The 20,778-nt window shown below is 44.0% G+C and overlaps 1 protein-coding gene across 3 annotated transcripts in view; it reads left to right on the plus strand.

The window, feature by feature from the left end:
* The first annotated feature begins 11,511 nt into the window (after positions 1 to 11,511).
* Positions 11,512 to 20,778, plus strand: part of LOC148542416 (uncharacterized) — a 54,465-nt gene continuing 45,198 nt past the window's right edge. For 2 of the 3 annotated variants that reach the window (XM_088468571.1, XM_088468572.1), the window contains exon 1: positions 11,513 to 11,744. In XM_088468571.1, the coding sequence (XP_088324697.1) occupies positions 11,583 to 11,744 (162 nt within the window). In that variant the 5' untranslated portion in view covers positions 11,513 to 11,582. Of the gene's footprint in view, positions 11,745 to 20,778 lie in introns of all 3 variants that reach the window. The other variant, XM_088468573.1, reaches the window with a different exon arrangement.

Below are 20,778 nucleotides of genomic sequence, written 5' to 3' on the forward strand. Positions count from 1 at the left end.
TTTTCAATTTGAAAGATATGTTTTCAATTGTGTAGCTGTAATTTATACAGATGGAATTTGTTTTTCTATCATAATCTGTAACATATGATTCTAAATTGAATGTGATCTGGAACAAAAAATGTTTTGTATTCTCAATGCACATTGTCTCAATAAAAAATGTTTGAAAAAAAAAAAAACACAATCATTATCCATCTAAATAAAATAGACAGGCAGACACGATTCTTAGTAAATCCATGATCTTTTGTGTAAAAAACTCATGCGAGTCCCTGTGGTGCCTAGCTTGTTTAAACTTGGCCAGACACAATTCGTAGTAAACTTACCCCTAGGTATTTGTACACACAGAAGGTTTCAATACTGGAATGGATTTACTGAGACGGAAGTTATTTTCAGTTTTTCTATTGTGGAGTGGAGAGGAGTAAGTATTTTTTATTGAATTTTGAGTTTCTACCCAAACAAAAATAAAAATGTATAGTACAGTAGTCATGGCAGATATACATAACAGCTAAATACATTATAAATAACCATATAGACAGTAAAAGCAACAGATATTTAGAATTAAAGCATACATCTAATACTATATATATATATATAATCAGTCAAAAGTTTGGACACACCTTCTCATTCAATGGTTTTTGTTTATTTAAATTATTTTCAACATAGTAGATTAATACTGAAGACATCAAAACTATGAAAGAACACATGGAATTATGTTGTAAACAAAAAAGTGTTAAATCAAACTATGTATCATATTTTAGATTCCTCAAAGTAGCCCCCTTTTGCTTGGATGACAGCTTTGCACACTCTTGGCATTCTCTTAACCAGCTTCATGAGGTAGTCTCCTGGAATGCTGCTGGTGTAATGTATGTATATATATATATTATATATATATATATATATTGTATATATCTTGCACTTATTTTAATAATGTATGACTACTCTGTTTATCAGAGTTGATATGGTCAGACACTTGCTTGTATCTCCTGGATATTAAGGTACATTATTAATAAATGGTAGGGCAGATCGTGTGCACACTGTCTCTTAAATTAGATGACTGTCCCATCCGTCCAAATTAATAGGGTAGGGCGAATGTGTGTCTACTCTGCTTAATATGTAACACTGTATTGTTGCTTTGCTATTTCTTTGTGGTGCTTATAAACCAGATAAAAAAAATCATGTTTGCTTTTGGTTCTTTCTCGAAAAACCCTTTTTTTTTAATGTGTTAGAATGAGTAAAAAGATACAAAGTTTTCTAAAAAAAAGAAACAAAAACAAGGTATAATTTGTGTGGGTACTGCATCAAAAATAAAAAATAAATTATATTGATGGTGGAATGTGACAAGCACTAATGTCAGAAAATTACTTTAGCACAAGGGTAAGGAAACCCTTAGCAGTGAAAGGGTTAAGGCACTTTTAGAACTACCGAACAGCAGTTTGCTCATTCCTGAGGTTGCTGTGATGTATGCAGGATAATAAGATGGTCTCTCTGGAACAATAATGTTAGTGTTTGTACCTCATTATACAGCCAAGCATTTTGCAGCGTCACTCTGACACCACAGCAGCGATTGTCGGTTATGGGTAGCTGGTGACTGCTCCCTCTCTCCTGCTGAATGCCATTTCTCATGGCTGTAGTAATGATGGGCAATGATCAATCACTTTCCTCTGAATCCTCTGGGTTCCGGACTGTAGATAGACAGTAAAAAGGCCGACAATGTCTAGGTAGACACCAAATGTTAGACATAGGTTGACAGGGACAAAAGGTCGGCACACTAAAGGTCAACATGTAAGAAAAGTGACAGGTACAAATGGTTGTCAAGGTCAAAAACATGGTAGACACAAAGAAAATTGGTCGACACTTTTTTTATAGGGTTAGATTTAGGGTTAGGCACCAGGAGGGAGGGTTAGACACTAGAGGGGATGGTTAGGTCAGGCATCTACCCCAACGGTTAGAGTTAGGCACCAGGAGGGAGGGTTAGGGTGAAGATTTGGACTAGAAAACAAAAATCATGTTTTTTGACCCAATCAACATTTTGACCCTGTTGACCTTACATGTTGACCTTTTGTCCCTGTCTACCTATTGACGGTCTAACATCAGGGGGTAAACATTTAAGTAGCATTTAAGTAGCACCTTCTAGAAGATAAAAACTAGAATCTGATTGGTTGCTATGGGCAACATCTCTTCTACAACTCACAATTTACCCCCTGCTGTCTCTGTATACACTGTTGACCTTTTTACTGTCTATCTCTTACAACACACCCAAATCCTCCCTCTGCTGTTTTATGTATGACAGTTTGAAACTGTGGCAATCCCTACTTATTTGTTAGAATAGATATTACTATGGTGGCATCATCAATAAACCAGCACTGCTCTCTTTCTCCATGTAATAATACCTCCCACAGTGGAGCTTCTTTCATAGGGAACTCGGATCCAAGCAGTACTGGTACTAGGGGCGGAACTGCTGGAGACAATTTCCTGAATCCACAGCTGCCACTACCCCCACCAGAGGGGGTGCCCAGGGACAGGCTGCACATTCACAGCCGGGGGAGGGGGCATGGCACCGTGGACCCATGAAAAAAGGGTGATAATAATAATCACTCTTCAAATTTGCTGTGCTGTGCAGGCAGCTGTGTATGTGTCTTGTGTATGCAACAGCACTGGAGTGGCTACTGTGTATGTGACTGTGGGGTCTATTCATCATCACTTAATGTATACAAAAGAATGTGAAAATTATCACTTTCACATACTTTTGTATAAATTAAGTGTCAGGGCCATTCATCTAATCCGAAAAAGCATTTATTTCGGACCTTGATGATGTTACTGAACGCCATCCTGACATGGCGTTCAGCCCCAGATAATCAGATCCCAGGCCTGTGTGCGACTCACCCGGTTGCTTGTGATCCTCCTCCTGTCCTCTGCACTGCTTTGGCAACAAAGAAGACAAGTGAAGACAGGTAAGTGGAAGCAGGGAGGGGGAGAAGGGGGAGCGGGGGAAAGCTAAGGGACACAGCAGATGGGGGAGGGGGAGAAACAGGGACGAGAATAGAGCCGACATCTGGGAAAGCTAAGGGACACAGCAGCAGGGGGAGGGGGAGGAACAGAGGCGAGAACAGAGCTGACATCTGGAGTAAGACCATAGATTTGGACTCTTTAAAGCCCCGTGCACACTGGATGATGTGTGTATTGAGCAATATCAGCAGCGGTGGGCCCGGTGTGGGTGCTGGCATCGGTAAGTGCATACACACTTGCCAATGCCGGCAAAGATGAACGACGACAGGGAGGGGGTGGGGGGAGCGGTGCCTTTCTGTATTCGGCAGCATGGCTTCATTGAAGATAATCCCAGACTGGGGATATTACACACTTCACAATTTGAACGATATATCGATCAAAGATGTAATTATCGTTCATATCATTCACAAATATCATCCAGTGTGTACAGGGCTTAAGTATGGAGCAAAGGGGTACTAGGAAAATCTCCACTGGGTGCCCAGTGGCAAACACCCAGACTACAAAGTAGAGCAGAACTCCAGGTTAGAAATACAGAGCTCCTCTTGAAAGGAGCTGTTGCAGGACCTCAGTGAGGACAAGGTAAACGGCAGATGGATCAGAGCAGGGGCAGAATTGTGATCAGCCCGGGACATAGGTAAGGTGACCTAGGCCCAGAGGAGGAGGGGACAGGAAGGCTGGAAAGAGAAGGCAGACAAGCGAATGATCTTATTATTTTATAGTGGACTCTAAAATGCACTCAGTATTGTATAATGATCACAAATATGCTTTCAGTATTGCCTGGCGGTCACAAAAATGCTCTTAGTATTGTACAACATTCACTAAAAAACTTTCAATATTGCATGGCGGTCACAAAAATGCTCCCAGTATTGTATGGTGGTCACAAAAATGTTGTGAGTATTGTATGGCAATCACTAAAATGCTCTCTGTATTACCTGTCATCACATAAATGCTCTTAGTACTGTAATGCAGTCACAAAAATGCTCTCAGTATTGTATGGCGGTCACAAAATTGCTCTCAGTATTGCATGGCAGTTACTAAAATGTTCTCTGTATTGTCTGGCGGTTACAAAAATGCTCTCAGTATTGAATACCAGTGACTAAAATGCTCTTAGTATTGTATGGCGGTAACAAAATTATTCTTAGCATTGTATGGCAGTCACTAAAATGCTTAGTATTGTATGGTGATCATTAAAATACTCTCAGTATTGTATGGCAGTCACAAATTTGCTCTCCTTTTTTTCTGGCTTCACAAAAATCTCAGTGTTGTATGACAGTCTCAAAAATGCTCTGTATTGTGCATACTGTACGTCAAATGAGCAGTCTAAAGTCGCTCTCTCAGCCAATGAATGGTTTTCACCATTGAAGTCAATGGTGAGAACTGCTCATTGGAGCTCATTCAGACCCGCTCGCTAAGATGCAAATGCTCGCTGCTGCCGATGGCATGCATAGTATGCATTGTACGCATGCGTATACATCGCTGTGCGCGTGCGCATACTTTAGCGAAAGTTCACAATGCATTTGTGCGCTGCACATAGACAGCCCAGCAGAGTGAGTGACAGGAGAAGCCATTTGTAGGTGGTAACACTCCCCCGTTTTTTAGGTGGCCATAAAAAACGGGGGAGTGGGAGTGTAAACGCAGGCATGCCTGAGCATCTCAACGGCATTTTAGAGGTGTGGATAATTAAAAGACAGCATCATAGTATACGTCACCTGCCTTGTTTTTACACTGAAGTGCTCACAGTGCTTGTGGCAGGGTATGGTCAACCTCAAGCGCTGCGATCGCATCCGATGTTACCCGATGTACTGATGGTTGCATATACTTCCTGGATATGACGTGCACAAGTGGGCATCTAAAGACAGGCTGGTGGGTGACTGCATACACTATGTGATCGCTCTCTAAGAAATACTGGGCGTGCTAATGCATTGCTTTGCGATTGCACTGCCTACGCAATTTGCATACACATCATGCGAGTGATCGCATCTAGCGAGCAGCTCTGAATCAGCTCCTTTATTCCTTTTCAAACCGAATCTTAGTAAATGTGGAATTTGTATGTTGATCTATTTAAAAGTACCAATGTTTTTCCAATGTTCGATTTGAAGTGGGATTTAAGAGGAATTCAGTTTTATGTTCGATTTGACATTTGGTTTTGCATTTAGTAAATCTCCAAAGGCAAAATCGAATGTCAAATCACACTAAAAACAAAATTGAACATTAGTAAATATACCCCTATATGTCTGTAGATCAGTGGTTCTCAAACTTGGCCTCAGGACCCCACACAGTTCACGTTTTCCAGGTCACTTAGCTGGGCACAGGTGTATTCATTACTCACTGACACATTTTAAAAGATCCACAGGTGGAGATAATTATTTAACTTGAGATGATGTGAGGATACCTGCAAAACATGCACTGTTTGGGGTCCTGAGGACCGAGTTTGAGAACCTGTGCTGTAGATAATCTGTTTTCCCCAATGGAATTCTTTGGGGCCCTCTGTACCTAACTGCCTTCAGGCCACTTCCTTTTAATATATTCTGGTTATGATTGCCCATGACATTGCCCTGTCCTGCTATGTAAGATGTGACCTCATGCTCATGTCACATTTTGTTTAATTTTTTGTGCACATCTAAAATATCTCTATAAAAAAACAAGATTAAAGAACAACTTCATGACATCACCTGGTATACATAGATAGTTCTTCGTTCCTGAACCACCCAGCAATTGTTAAATTAGTTCTCACATTCACTGGTTTTTCTTGTTTGCCGGTGTTTTCCCGTATGATCTCCGGGCTATGTAAACTGACAAGACTTCTGTTTTGTTTTTTGTCTGCTTTTTTTAATAGGTGTATACATTATTTGGACTGGACTGAATTGGTTTAATTAAATTTCCCTTGTGCAGTAGTTTTTCCACCAGCTCTGGACCTACCATGCTCCAGTCACATCCAGGATGAGTGGTTGGACAGGTTGTGTGTACATACTGTATGCAGCTCTGGTACTATCTATAGAATTTTCTAGCTCCAAACAATCCCAGTACTTTTTTATCTACTTTATCTGAAGTGATTGATTTAATTTGAACAAAACAGTTTGAGATGGGTTGAGGATTCACACTGCCCATATCATGTCAAGCAGTTTCAGGGTTTTGTTTTTAACTGCCTCATTGTTCCATGAGAGCAATCAAATGCAGATAACTGCAACGTAACCCCTAGCAAATTTCTCACAATTAGGGGTCTATTCATCATCCTTTAATTTTTACAAAAGAGGGTGAAAATTAACATTTTCCTCTACTTCTGTAAAAATTAAGGTTCAGTGCAATTCGTTAATCATGTAACACAGTAGATATCACTGATATTTCCTGGTTACAATTCTCCTCAGATGATTTCCACAGTGGGGGACAGGGAAATTATGTAATTCATCTAGTGCCAAAAAAGCATTTTTTTGTAACTTGGGAGTGTTACTGTATGCCATTCTGAGATGACATACGGCCCCCAGTAGTTTCACAAGCTGCCCTTTGCTGATGCCGGAACCCAGCCGGATTCCACCGCACGTGACTTCTGTGCTGGGTACTCATCGCTAGGTGTGTACCCAGCTTTAGTATCCTCTAGAGTAGGGGTAGGCTATAAGCAGCACCCCAGCTGTTGTAGAACTATACATGCCAGCATGCCTTGCCACAGTTTTGCTATTTGGCCATGCTAAAACTGTTGCAATGCATGATGAGATTTGTAGTTTAACGACAGCTGGAGAGCCACTTATTGCCCACCTCTGCTAGAACATAGATCTTAAACTCAGTCTTCAGGACCCCAGGTTTCCTTACAGAATTACAAATGAAATATTTAGTTCCACCTGTGGATTTTTTCAAATGTGCCGGTGAATAATGAGTACACCTGTGCATCTGCAAAGTGACTATGACCATGAACTGTTTAGGTCCTGAGTTTGAGAACCACTGCTCTAGAGCGGTGTTTCTCAAACTCGGTCCTCATGGAACCCTAACAGTCAATTAACACACCTGTGTTTCAGTTAGATGATATGGAAAACATGTACTGTTAGGGTTCCATAAGGTCCATGTTTGAGACACACTGCTCTAGAGCCCAGGTTCTCAAACTCAGGCCTCAGGACCCCAAACAGCACATGTTTTCCAGGTCTCCTGACAGAATCACAAGTGAGATATTAGCTCCACCTGTGGATCTTTTAAAGTGTTCCATTGAGTAATGAATACACCTGTGCACCAGCTAGCTGACCTGCAAAACGTGACCTGTGTGGGGTCCTGAGGACCGAGTTTGAGAACCACTGCTCTAAAGCAATGGTTCTCAACCTAACGGTGCGTATCCACTACACGAGAGTGGAACGACTGTACGATTACAACATTGTAATAGTGCAATCGATCATCCCTGTGCAGTGGACAATGTGCCCACACTGTATGATATGTTGTTCAGTGCAGGAACCCTCCCCCATCCCTGTACATGCACAACCTGTCCATATTGACAGGTTGGCCTGCATGTTCAGGCTTTGACAAATGCTGACAATGACCAGCATCACTGGTCATTGATGACATTTTTCTGCAAGATTACTGCACGATTAATGAGCGATTGAACAATAAAGATGTCGTAATCATTCAATCGTTCAATTTTCTCATCTAGTGGATACGCGCCTTTAAGTTTTCTCAACAGGTCATGTTTTGATGATTTCTGTCTGTAGAAACAGGTCAGATAATTACTGACCCAGCTAAATAGATTAACTCACCTGTGCATGATTATAGAAATCCACAAAACATGACCTGTTGATGGTACTTGAGAACTGGAGCTGAGAACCCCTGCTCTGGAGCAGTGCTTCTCAAATCCAGTCCTCGGGACACTACTACCCCTTTCACGCTACAAGCAATATCCCGGGTTATTGCACGTGAATGCGGAACAACCTGGGTTACTGTGCAGTGTGAAAGGAACAAATTGAAATAAGCCGTGTCGAGAGACCAGGCAGTTCAACCCTGGTCACAAGAAGGGTTGAATGCGTGTACAACCCGGCTCGCAGGGCAGCGTGAATGAGTAACCCAGATCGATGCGAACCAGGTCCCGTTCACTGCATAGGAAGAGCCGGTGCTTGAAGCGCCGGCTCACCACGTGATGGCGGTAACATGATCGACCCAGCATTAGTGGCGGGTCAGGGCACCAGTCTGAAAGGGGTCTCAGCCGGGATGGGCGCGTGAACAAAAACCCTGGTGCGACCCGGCAAACAGATGTGAAGCGGTATAATACCCCTTTTCCACCTAAATTCCGGGTCTGACCCGGAGTTGGAACAAAGTTCCTATCCGGATCAGACCCGGAATTTTGCCGGCGCCGACTCGGGATATTCCCGAGTCAGCGCCGCTCACACAGCAGTCGGGTCTGCATAGACCCGGCTTTTGCGGAGTGAAAGTGGTCGCTTGGAGATGGCGTCATCTCCAAGCGCCACTGAAGCCGGACCAATTGGCCGGCTAGCAGCGCACTCCAGGTCATAGTGACCCGGAGTGCGCTGTTTTCACAGCAGGGTTTCACGGGCTACGCCCGTGTTAAACCCTGCTAGTTACCTGGGTTGGATTGCCGGGTCACTCGACCCGGCGATCCAACTCTCAGCCCTTTTACACCAGGGAGCTGCCCGGGTTAACCCTTCAAAAACCCGGGTTTTAGCTCCGGTGTAAAAGGGGTATAACAGTGCATGTTTTTCAGAATCACAAGTGAAATAATTAGGACTTGTGGATCTTTTAAAATGTGTCAAATTTGCAGCTTTATTTTACTAGAAAATTAATGTAATTCATCCTTAGTCTCTTCTAAAATGATAACTTCTGAAAAACTGCCCCTTTTGCAGAGTAAGAAAATAATGTGAAGCGCTTACCCTGAATTTAGTAGATAAGTCAATTAAAAGATTTATTTATGGGTCTCAATAGTTATCAATACAATCATAAATCAATTGCATAAAATCACAAATTCTATATAAAACATCTGTAAATAACACTCTGCGTAGTGCAACAGGAAAAAACCTGTAGAGAAACAGCCTCGGATATTAAATTAGGCTGATCAAATAAGCATTGCACTAAATCTGGTGAATTGAAACAAGGTGTTCTTTCACTTGTAGCATATACTTGTTTCTGCAATAACACTGATACGATGTATTAGCTTGAGTACTGTTTGTAAATAAATACCCTTCAGTGAGGGGATAAGACTGAATATCCTTTTAGCTTTTAGTAGCAGTGTTCCTATGGAAAGTAAAATAGAAGCAGCCAGTGAATGTTCCAATGCTGCTATAATTGTGATTAACACTCCATAATAAGGCAGTCACATTAAAGTGTAAACTGTAGATCCATATGTTTTTTCGATATACAGAATATATTAACTCGTATCCTATAGACAGCACTTACATAGCTATCTGGCACTCCTATTGCAGATGTCAGCTCTATCCTTCATTGTTCCCTTTGATGTTATCTGACCCTGTTGTGGTTCTAGAGAGGGTTTCGCCGATAACGGCTGTCCTGGGGTGAGCGGCTGAGCGGACCGTGGTGGAGGCACAATTTTTCATTGTGGCAAGTAGGTATGCTGACAGGCAAAAAGTGCACTGCAAAATCCTAAGTGTTCCTGTATTCTTGACGCGTTTCTCCGGGTATGGCAACCTCTGGTTTCATCAGAAGACAAGGCCTGGTTTAGTGGTCTGTGAAGTTAATACAGAGTGCACCATTACCCATTTGCAGAGACAGCTTTTCTGAAGTGAGATAAATTCCCCCTGCAGCACCATCTGCCAAAGTTTTCCGACAAACCTTTGAGTAAGCTGCGCATGTGCACCACCCGATCAACCACAAGATATTAGTATATTTGTTCAAAAAATATATATATAGATAGATATAATAAAATGAAATAAAAGCCTCCCCCCCAGAGTCTCTGCTCCCTGCCCGCAGCCTCTCCCCCAGTGTCTACTCTCCTCGTGCTAATTATGTGATGTGTAGCCCATAGGCTGCAGCTGGCTTACTCCACTTTCAGATGTGGTACTGGAGGGAACGAATCTCCGGAATGAATCGCATTCCGGAGGTTTGGAAATATGGCAGCAACGCAGCACCATAGAAACCCATAGGGGTTGCGGCTGCCGCAGGAATAGAGGGATTGCAGCAGTATCAGAGATATTTGCTTTGGTCCCTGTGTCATATGTTTGGGGGATACAAATTATTTTCCATTACCCCCTGAAAATGAGTGCTTTCGGGGACAAACCAGAAATATTTATTGATAAATGGGCCTCTTTGGGTGGGATGCATGATGCATCGGAATGTGATGCATGCCATCACCCTTTGCATGCATGTTGGCGTTAATTATGCCGGTATGCATGAAGAAAATTACAAAGGACAGCTCTCTCAGTATAAGCTGTCCTTTGCGAATGAGGGACTTCTGGCTCTATGACTCAGAAGTCCCTCTGGAGTCATTCTAAGCATGCACAGAATGACACACGTGCCGCAGGGGATGCTGGGAGAATTCCGAATGGATCCCTCTCACAGCACTCTCCGAATAGAAGCCCATAGGCTTCTACAGGGTAACACCATCAGAAAATGGCGTTACCCACCGCATCCAAGCGGCTTGGTGCATATGAGAAATGCTGTAAAACCCACATTTTCGGAGTTTGACTGCATTTCTCACATTGCTGCATCCCACCCTTAGGGATAAATATACTAAAGTGAGATTTTTTAGAAGTGGAGATGTTGCCAATGGCAACCAATTAGATTTTACTTAACATTTAACTAGCACCTTCTAGAAGATAATAGCTAGTATGTGATTGGTTGCTATGGGCAACATCTCCACTTCTAAATACTCTCACTTTAGTAAATGTACCCCATAGTCTCTAAGCAGAAGAAATAAGAAGTGCTTCCTTGTGCAGAATGCGGGTGTCTCCTGAGCACAATAACCACTGAGGAGATGCAGGTGATAATGCAGGAAATAAGATATCAGGTAACCCATGAAAACAATAAACAATGAATAACACCCAGGTCAGTGGGCTGTAACCAATATTTTTCTCAACGTAGTAAATAAATGGCTGATAACACCTAGATGAGTGAACAGAATATTAATGGATAATATCCCCTCTCTAGATAGTAATAAGCGGGAGCAGAATCAGGGGGTCCTGTGATTAATACGTCAGTATATAGGCATATAGAGGTCACACATGAATATAGGATTAATAATAAGAAAGTGAAGGGGTAGAACCCTGCTGAGAGGTAATAGTAAGTATACAGATGACGGGGCAGTTTATGTGTTTCTGGTAAGAATTAGCAATAAAAGGAGAATAACAGGCCGGAGAGTGGCAATGGGCAGTGCAGGGCTCATACACACAGCAGTAGGGGAAAGTGCATAACACCAGATGCTGGGACAGGGGATACTTTCCGAGCTCGGGCGCCGCTGAGCGATACTAGGAGCACCGTGTGTGGCGGGGGCAGGTGTCTACAGTGAGGCTAAGAAAGGGTTAATAAGGAGCCGCGGATACAGGAGCGCTGAGGGGTAGTGATACAGGGATAGTATTTTGTACATGCTCATAGGAAGAAAGGGTTAATAATATTAAGCAAGTAGATAGGTGCCTCCCCCGGCCATGAAAGGTGACAGGGAAGTCAGGATTTATGAGGAAGTGCAGAGAGTTATTACAGTCATGGCTCTAAGTGATTCCCATGCAGAGGACGAAGCTCTGGTCATGGAGCCTGTGAGGCAGAATCTGTTCTTTGAGGGATTTTTGGAGAAGAGGAAGGATACGATGGTGAGTGATGCGGTTCTGTCCCATGCCCGGCTCTGTCCCGCTGCGCCCATCCTCTGCCCCGCTGCGCCCATCCTCTGCTCGGCTCTGTCCCTCACAGCTCAGCTGAGTCCTGTCTTCACGAGTCAGCTCTATAGCGCCGTTACCAGCAACAGATAGGGCTCAGGGGCCCATTTATCAAAGGGAATTTGAGGTAAATTCCCCGAAAAACACCTGTTTTCGGGGGTTTACCTCAAATACTAAGTATCCTCCGGATGTATGAAGGAGGTACCGCAGCAAGTATCTTCGACACCTGCTGTGATCCCTCCATTGCCGCCGGCAGCCGCCTCCCCCATAGGTTTCTATGGGAGATGCGATGCTGCCAAATATATCATTACCAGGAATGCGAAGCATTCCCGATATTGGCCTCAGCAGCTAACGCCATCAACCTGCATGTGCCGGATCATACATTCGGCCGCTATGATCGCATTTTGCAATGTGATCATGGGCAGTACTGCATGTCCTAATCGCTTTGCAAAATGCGATCATTAATAAATTGGCCCCTCAGTCACCGTTACAGGGCGCAGACGGTAATATCTCAGGACTGTATAATCCGTTAAGTAATACTCTACCAAAATCCGATGATGAGTGATGAAGGTAATGACTGGAGTACTAGAAATTATGCTGTCCGTACACTGTCAGGTCGTACGCTCAAGCTGGCCACACACATAGCGATATTTTACCCGATCTGTCCGATTCCGACACATTGGAACGACATAGTGTAAACTATGGCCAAATCCTGAGTAAATCGTGAGTCCACGATCACGATATGTGTCCCCGCTGGTCGCACATCGCATCTGACAATCTAGGACACGATGCACTGTGAAACTCTGGATGCAGGAGAGATCGTATGAAGATTGGACACAAAATTGTTTGCAGATCGTGTGCAGAGCTGCCGGGGAGAGTTTTAAGGGAAATCGTACGCATCGGCTGATCGTGTGCAGATCGCTATGTGTGTGGGCACCTTCAGACCAAGGGGCCCATTTATCGTATGTTTGAGGTATAGGGCCCAATGTAATAGGGTGAGAGTTTAGAAAATGTGTGAGAAAACTCTCACATTTTTAAACTCGGCCAATGTAGAGTTTTACTGCTAAACTCTCACATTTTCTAAACCCTCACTCTATTACATTTGGCCGGTTAACCTCAAATATTAAGTTTGCACCGGATGCAGTGGCGTATCTATAATGGGTGCAGTGTGTGTGGTGCACACGGGCCCCCGGGTCCAGGGGGCCCCGCGCCGCACACCCTGCACCCATATTAGTTTAAACTTACCTGTCAGTGGTCCCGCATAGGGTGTCAGCAATGCTCAGAACACCGGAAAATGGCCGCCGTGGCCATTTTTCCGGTGTTCTGCGCATGCGCAGTAGACTCCGGGCACACTCTAGTGCCCGAAGTCTACTAATGCTCTGGTGGCTGGCCAGCCGCGTCAGTCGGCTGCCTGCCACCGGGAAAGAGGAGGGGGCCCCGCAAGGGGTGTGCACACGCCCCCCCCTCTCTTAACCACTTAACTGACGAATTCTTTTTCCAAAAACCGCTTCGAAATTGTCGTTTTTTTTAATGATTGAATTAGGTCAAGAACATCTTTTTAAGACTATTCCAACGCATTTTAAAAAAAACAAAACACCATATACCATAAAAATATTTTTTTTTATGAAATACTGTAGTGATGGCTATTGACAGCTGTACCATCGATGACCGATGGGTCCAACCATCTATAAAAACAATTGATTGTTTGAGACCGCGGTTGGGGGGCTGCACACACACAATCTATATACAATATATATATATATATATATACACACACAGTATATGTATGTGTGTGTATATATATATATATATATATATATATATATATATATATATAGAAATAATTATGAATCCGGCGCCAGAACCTAAACCAATGAATAAACTACTGGTGCTTTGAGCAATTGCAAGTATAACCCAAGGCGTATACCTAGGGTGTCTGCTCCTTAGTCAATAGTTTGTAGTGTTGGTGAATACACTACCTAGTAAATCGAGAAGGGAGTTATTGACTGTGGGCGACCAACCTGCTAATGATAAATATTCACACAAATATATAAATAAATATAAATAAAGTGCTAAGTGCTAACGTGCTTGAATCAGCCTGAGCAAGTATACATAAATCATAAAGTGCTTGGTGCCAAATAGTCCTAGTAGCATAGACCAATGAAGTGCTTAGTGCAATATAAATACTTTTAGCAGCATACAAAAACAAAGTGATAAAAGAAAGCTAGTACCATAAAAAATATTTAATAGGGTTTGACAAAAACAAGATAAATACGATAAAACACTGTGGTTCCTAATCAGGAGTAACCACCACAAAATCAATTTGAGAGGGTCTAGGTGTAAATCCCAAGGGCAAGTAATGAGTCTCAACGCGTTTCGTCCCCAGGAAGAAGTCAACGGACGAAACGCGTTGAGACTCATTACTTGCCCTTGGGATTTACACCCAGACCCTCTCAAATTGATTTTCAGATAAGCTAAAACTCTTCTTTTACCTCTTAAATTGATCTTATTTTTATTGGTTATTTATTGCTCTCTGGTGGTTATATATATATATATATATATATATATATATATATATACACACAGTCAGGTGCATAAATATTTGGACATTGGCAGAATTTTCATATTTTGACAACTATTATCCACCACAATGGCTTTGAAATAAAAAAAATAGGATGTGCTTTAACTGCAGACTTTCAGAATTCATTTGAGGGTAATTACATCCAAATTAGGTGAACGGTGTAGGAATTACAATGGTTTCTATATGTGCTTTTTAAGGGGCCAAAAGTAATGGGACTATCAACTCAAAAGCTATTTCATGGACAGGTGTGGGCTATTCCCTCATTATTTCATTATCAATTAAGCAGGTAAAAGGTCTGGAGTTGATTCTAGGTATGACATTTGCATTTGGAATCAGTTGCTGTCGACTCTCAATATGAGATCCAAAGAGCTGTCACTATCAGTGAACCAAGCCATCATTAGGCTGAAAAATCAAAACAAACCCATCAGAGAGATAGCAAAAACATTAGGTGTGGCCAAATTAACTGTTTGGAACATTCTTAAAAAGAAAGAACGCATCGGAGAGCTCAGCAACACCAAAAGACCCGGAAGATGATGGAAAACAACTGTGGTGGATGACAAAATAATTATTTCCCTGGTGAAGAAAAACCCCTTCACAACAGTTGGCCAAATCAAGAACACTCTCCAGGAGGTAGGTGTATATGTGTCAAAGTCAACAATCAAGAGAAGACTTCACAAGAGTGAATATAGAGGGTTCACCACAAGATGTAAACCATTGGTGAGCCTCAAAAACAGGAAGACCAGATTAGAGTTTGCCAAACAACATCTAAAAAAGCCATTACAGTTCTGGAACAAAGATCAACTTGTACCAGAGTGATGGGAAGAGAAGAGTATGGAGAAGGAAAGGAACTGCTCATGATCCAAAACATACCACCCCATCAGTGAAGCATGGTGGTGGTAGTGTCATGGCGTGGGTATTTATGGCTGCCATTTATGGAATTGGTTCCCTTGTATTTATTGATGATGTGACTGCTGACATAAGCAGCAGAATGAATTCTGAAGTGTTTCGGGCAATATTATATGCTCATATTCAGTCAAATGCTTCAGAACTCATTGGATGGTGCTTCAAAGTGCAGATGGACAATGACCCAAAGCATACTGCAAAAGCAACCAAAGCGTTTTTTAAGGCTAAAAAGTGGAATGTTATACAATGGCCAAGTCAATCCCCTGACCTGAATCCGATTGAGCATGCATTTCACTTGAGGAAGACAAAACTGAAGGGAAAATGCCCGAAGAACAAGCAGGAACTGAAGACATTTGCAGTAGAGGCCTGGCAGAGCATCACCAGGGATGAAACCCAGCGTCTGGTGATGTCTATGCGTTCCAGACTTCAGGCTGTAATTGCCTGCAAAGGATTTGCAACAAAGTATTAAAAAGTGAAAGTTAGATTTAGGATTGTTTAGTTTGTCCCATTACTTTTGGCCCCTTAAAAAGTGGGAGACACATATAGAAACCATTGTAATTCCTACACCGTTCACCTGATTTGGATGTAATTACCCTCAAATTAAATCTGAAAGTCTGCAGTTAAAGCACATCTTGTTTGTTTCATTTCAAAGCCATTGTGGTGGTGAATCGAGGCCAAAATATGAAAATTCTGTCAATGTCCCAATATTTATGCACCTGACTGTGTGTATATGTACAGGGGGGGGGGCATGTACAATGCCCGATCACTGTGTCCAGCAGTGATCGGGACAGGGGCAGAGTTGTAGGCAGTAGGAGGTGCTGGGGACTGGGCACTATGTAATCGCCTGGCCGGGGGAGGAGAGAAGAGCATGAGGTGCTGCCGGCTGTGCGGGACGGGAACAGAGCAGCAGCCGCCGACGATGCTGTGGCTGCTGCTTCGGTGGCTTTAATAGGGGCAGCCAGCACCGCTGAAGTTAGGGTTGGGCTAGCCGCTGGCTCCCTAGGCATAGAGCAGCAGCTGCGACTGACAAGAGCCGCAGATGCTGCTCCTGTAGTTGGATGTTACCGGCAGCCAGTGCCGGTGAAGGAAGGGGAGGGCTAGCCACCCACTCCCCGAGGACAGAGCGGCAGCCGTGGCTGACAGGAGCCGCAGCTGCTGCTCCTGTAGTTGGATGTCACCGGCAGACACTGCCAGCCAGCATCGGTGAAGGAAGGGGTGGGCTAGCTGCCCACTCCCCGGAAACAGAGCAGCAGCCACGGCTAAGAAGCTGCTGCTGCTGCTTCTAGAAGTCAATGCCACACTGGTGGGGACAAGGGGGAGGGGATCCCGCCGGCTGCCCAGTCCTGGGACACAGCAGGGCAGCCGCGCAGGGAGGGGGGTCACGCCCGCTGCCCGATCACTGCTGGTCACAGTGATCGGGACACACAAGAGGAGAATCCTGTGATGCAGAGGGACCAGGAGGTCCCTCTGATATAGGCGGCTACGGGAAGATTAGCTTCCCGCAGCCGCCCAGTGGCCATTTCTGACTGGTCGTATCAGATACGACCATGTCAGGTAAAGCCCAGTCTGGCATGGTCGTATCTGATACGACTGTGCCAGGCAAGTGGTTAAGATGCCACTGCCTGGATGTTTTAAGGAGGGACTGCAGCAGGTATCCCCAGGGTTGGATTAAGGTCTGTGGGGGCCCCTGGGTAACAAACTTGTGAGTGTGGATCGGAGCAACATATCGGGCACACCGGCCAGTGTGTACCCGCTAACGATGTACGCTCCGATGCATGCATATCCAATGGGTGACATCAGGGCCAATGCTAGGGTTTTCGGAGCCCCCCTGTCAACTATAAATTTTGCGCCCTCTCTTCCAGCTTTTAAAAAAGAACATCACGCACCTTCAGTGCGCACCACAAAAAAGGCACTTGGTTTCACAAGGAAGGGGCGTGGTTACACAATAGTGCCTCCAATTCAAATTACTCACTCAGTAATACAATCTTATTCACATTACACCGCATATAGGCCCTGATTCAGAGCCGGACGCTCTGACCAGAGCGCTCGCTCTGAATCAGGGCCCTCCTCCATTAAAATGGAGCGTCCACCTGGACGCTCGTATAGCTGTGGGTCACCACCCACAGCATATACGAGCGTGCAAAAAGATGACCATCGCGACCATCGGACTTGCAAGGGAAACCCTGCAGTCGGGTTTCCCAGCCGCAAGCCCAGGAGTGATTTTGGCTCTATCACCATCCAGAAAAACAAGAAAGTTCAAGCATTTTAAGCATCAAGTAAACCTATAGGGTATTATTAGGAAAAACTGTATACTACTGAGCTACCTAAAAATATGGCACTATAAACCGAACAGTTAATTCATTCAGTCAACAGTGCATGAGTCAATACCCCTTACTTCCATTCATGTAAACTCATGTACAACATTACTAGTAGTTTGAGACAGGCCTATCTTAGGTCCTGATTCAGAGGCACTTGCTATTCGCTATTTTTTTAAAAAAAAAATCTGCCTCCAGGCCCCTCGCTTAGCTGTGGGTGACGACCCACAGCTCGTGCGGGCGGCCTGGCGATGGTCATGATTATCGCGACCATCGTGCTTGCGACGAGACCCTTGTGGTAGGGTCTCATCCACCGCAAGCCCCAGTGAACTTCCTGCTCTAATAAAGCAGGAAATTCACTACTGACATCATGTGTGATGTCAGTAGGGCCGCCCACAAACAGCAGGCATCCCTTCGGGAACGCCTCCGTTTGTGCAGTCACCCCCCCCCGACCTGCCTACAAAACGGGGCGAGCTGTCGATCAAAATCGACAGCCGCCCCGTTTTGCTGCGAACCCTGAGCGGGTGAAGTTCTCACTCGCTCCGGGGCTCGCGCATGCGCACTGCACGACCATTGACCCACTTGCGAGTGCGTCTGAATCAGGCCGCTAGTATGAAAGCAGAATGCATCATTGTTTAGCATGGATGGAGTTAATTTTAAAGTAAAGGTGACTGCTAGATAATGCAGAGAGTGCTGAAGTGACCCCAGATAATGTAGAAAGCTTTGCAGTAGCCGTCAGATAATGCGGAGAGTGTTGCAGTGATTATCAGATAATGCAGAGTATGTTGCAGTGACCATTAGATAATGTAGGGAACATCCCAGTGACCACCATATAATGCAGGGAACATCGCAGTAGCCGCTATATAATGCAGAAAGTAGCAATGACTGTCAGATAATGCAGAGTGTAGCAGTGACCAAATAATGCAGAGAGCATTGCAGTGACCACCAGTTAATGCATAGAGCGTCGCAGTGACCACCAGTTAATGCAGAGAGCATTGCAGTGACCACCAGTTAATGCAGAGAGTGTTGCAGTGAACGCCAGATAATGCAGGGAACATCGCAGTGACTGCCAGATAATGCAGGGAACATTGCAGTGACCATCAGATAATGCATAGAGAGTAACAGTGACCGACAAATAATGCAGAGAGCATCACAGTGACCACCAGTTAATGCAGAGAGTATCGCAGTGACCACCAGTTAATGCAGAGAGTATCGCAGTGACCACCAGTTAATGCAGAGTGTCGCAGAGAATGCCAGATAATGAGGGAACATCACAGTGACTGCCAGATAATGCAAAGACTGTCAGATAATACAATGACTGTCAGATAATTCATAGAGCATACCAGTGACCACCAAATAATGCAGAGAGCATCGTAGTGACCACCAGTTAATGTAGAGAGCATTGCAGTGAATGCCAGATCGTAGCAATGACTGTCGGATAATACATAGAGCATAACAGTGACCAAAAAATAATGCAGAGAGCATCGCAGTGACCACCAGATAATGTAGAGAGTGTTGCAGTGAATGCCAGATAATGCAGGGAACATCGGAGTGACTGTCAGATAATGCAAAGAGCGTAGCAATGACCGTTAGATAATGCATAGAGAGTAACAGTGACTGACAAATAATGCAGAGAGCATCGCAGTGAACGCCTGATAATGCAAGTAGCGTCACAGTGAATGCCTGCTAATGCATGGAGAGTCTGAGTGAACGCCTCATAATGCAAGGAGCGTCACAGTGAATACACAACAAAAAGTCTTGCGCTAGTAAAGAGACCTGTAATGGCTAATTCCAGTTAATCTAGCAGCCACCAGCACAACATGTGGAAATGCCAATCTCCACACACAAAATTTTAAGCAGAAAAAAGTGTGTGGTGCTTAGTGGCGCTCAAAAATACAAGAAATAAATCTATCAGAAAATAATGATTTTAATGGAAATATATAAATATAACATATAAAAAAAACATATATAAAAAGCAGTCAGAAAACCATGTAATCCAAATTCATCTGCAGTGTACAGAGCTCCCGGCAATACATATAATAAAAATCACATTGATGCAGTTTAACGTACACAATTATGAGATACTTTATAGAAGAATAGAAGTGTTACAAAATAGCAAATAACCTGTATTCAGTGGAAATTGTTTATTGGGGGGGTCCCCACCTTGCCAGGGATCACCGGCCTGGGATAACTAGCGGTCAGGTGTAATGCATTGGCTGTGGGACCCGATGAAAGGGTTCCCCTGGCTATGACATTACACCCCTGCTAGAAATAGTCTGGTGCTGGTTATGGAAAATACAGGGGACCCTTACTCATTTTGTCCCCTGTATTTCCACAAGCAGGACTGGCTCAGCAGAGTCCAGTGCTGGTTCGTAAAATACAGGGGAACCCTACGCATATTTTCCCCCGTATTTTAAGTACCAGGACAGGCTCTACAGAGCCCAGGGATGATTATGCTTTTGGGATGTGATGGGGGGGTGCACATCATATTTTTTTATTCAAGCTGTTTTGTTTTAGTAACACACAGAAACACACACGGATCTCATGGATATGCATGATTCTGTGTTATTCGCACCTGCTCAGGATAGCCTGAAGCTGTTCTTATTTTTTCTGAGTTTTAAGGCAATAATAGGGTGCGAATTAAACACTCGCTCTATTACATTGTCCGACTTGTATGCTCACAATGACAAAACATCTGGATGCATGTTTTGCCATTGTGAGTTGCAGGGGTGCAAGTTTACATGTTCTCGCACCCTATTACATCTGCGATTTAGACAAAATGTGCGAGTTTAGCACTAAACTCGCAAATTTGACTAAATCGCATCCCATTACATTTGGCCTATGGTCTGAGTTTCAGTTATTCAGACCAAACTTCATAATGACAATGGAATGCTTGATGCCAGATGGGGTGGTTTTTTCTGTATCAGAAACTGCTGATCTCCCGGGATATTCAAGCAAAACTGTCAAACTGTCTCTAGAGTCTACATTGGGCCTGATTCAGACCCACTCGCGAGCGGCTGTCCGCTCGCAAGTGGGTCGATGTTATGGACTGAGCATGCGCACGACGGAGGGAGCTCCGTCGTGCGCATGCGCCAGACGCGACGAGCGAAGGAAAGTCCTTCGCTCGTTGTGTCCGATCAAAGGGGGCGTGCTGTCAATGTTGATTGACAGC

Source organism: Taudactylus pleione, unplaced genomic scaffold (genome assembly GCF_031769625.1).
Source record: "Taudactylus pleione unplaced genomic scaffold, aTauple2 ptg000012l, whole genome shotgun sequence".
In the NCBI taxonomy this organism is placed as follows: domain Eukaryota; kingdom Metazoa; phylum Chordata; class Amphibia; order Anura; family Myobatrachidae; genus Taudactylus; species Taudactylus pleione.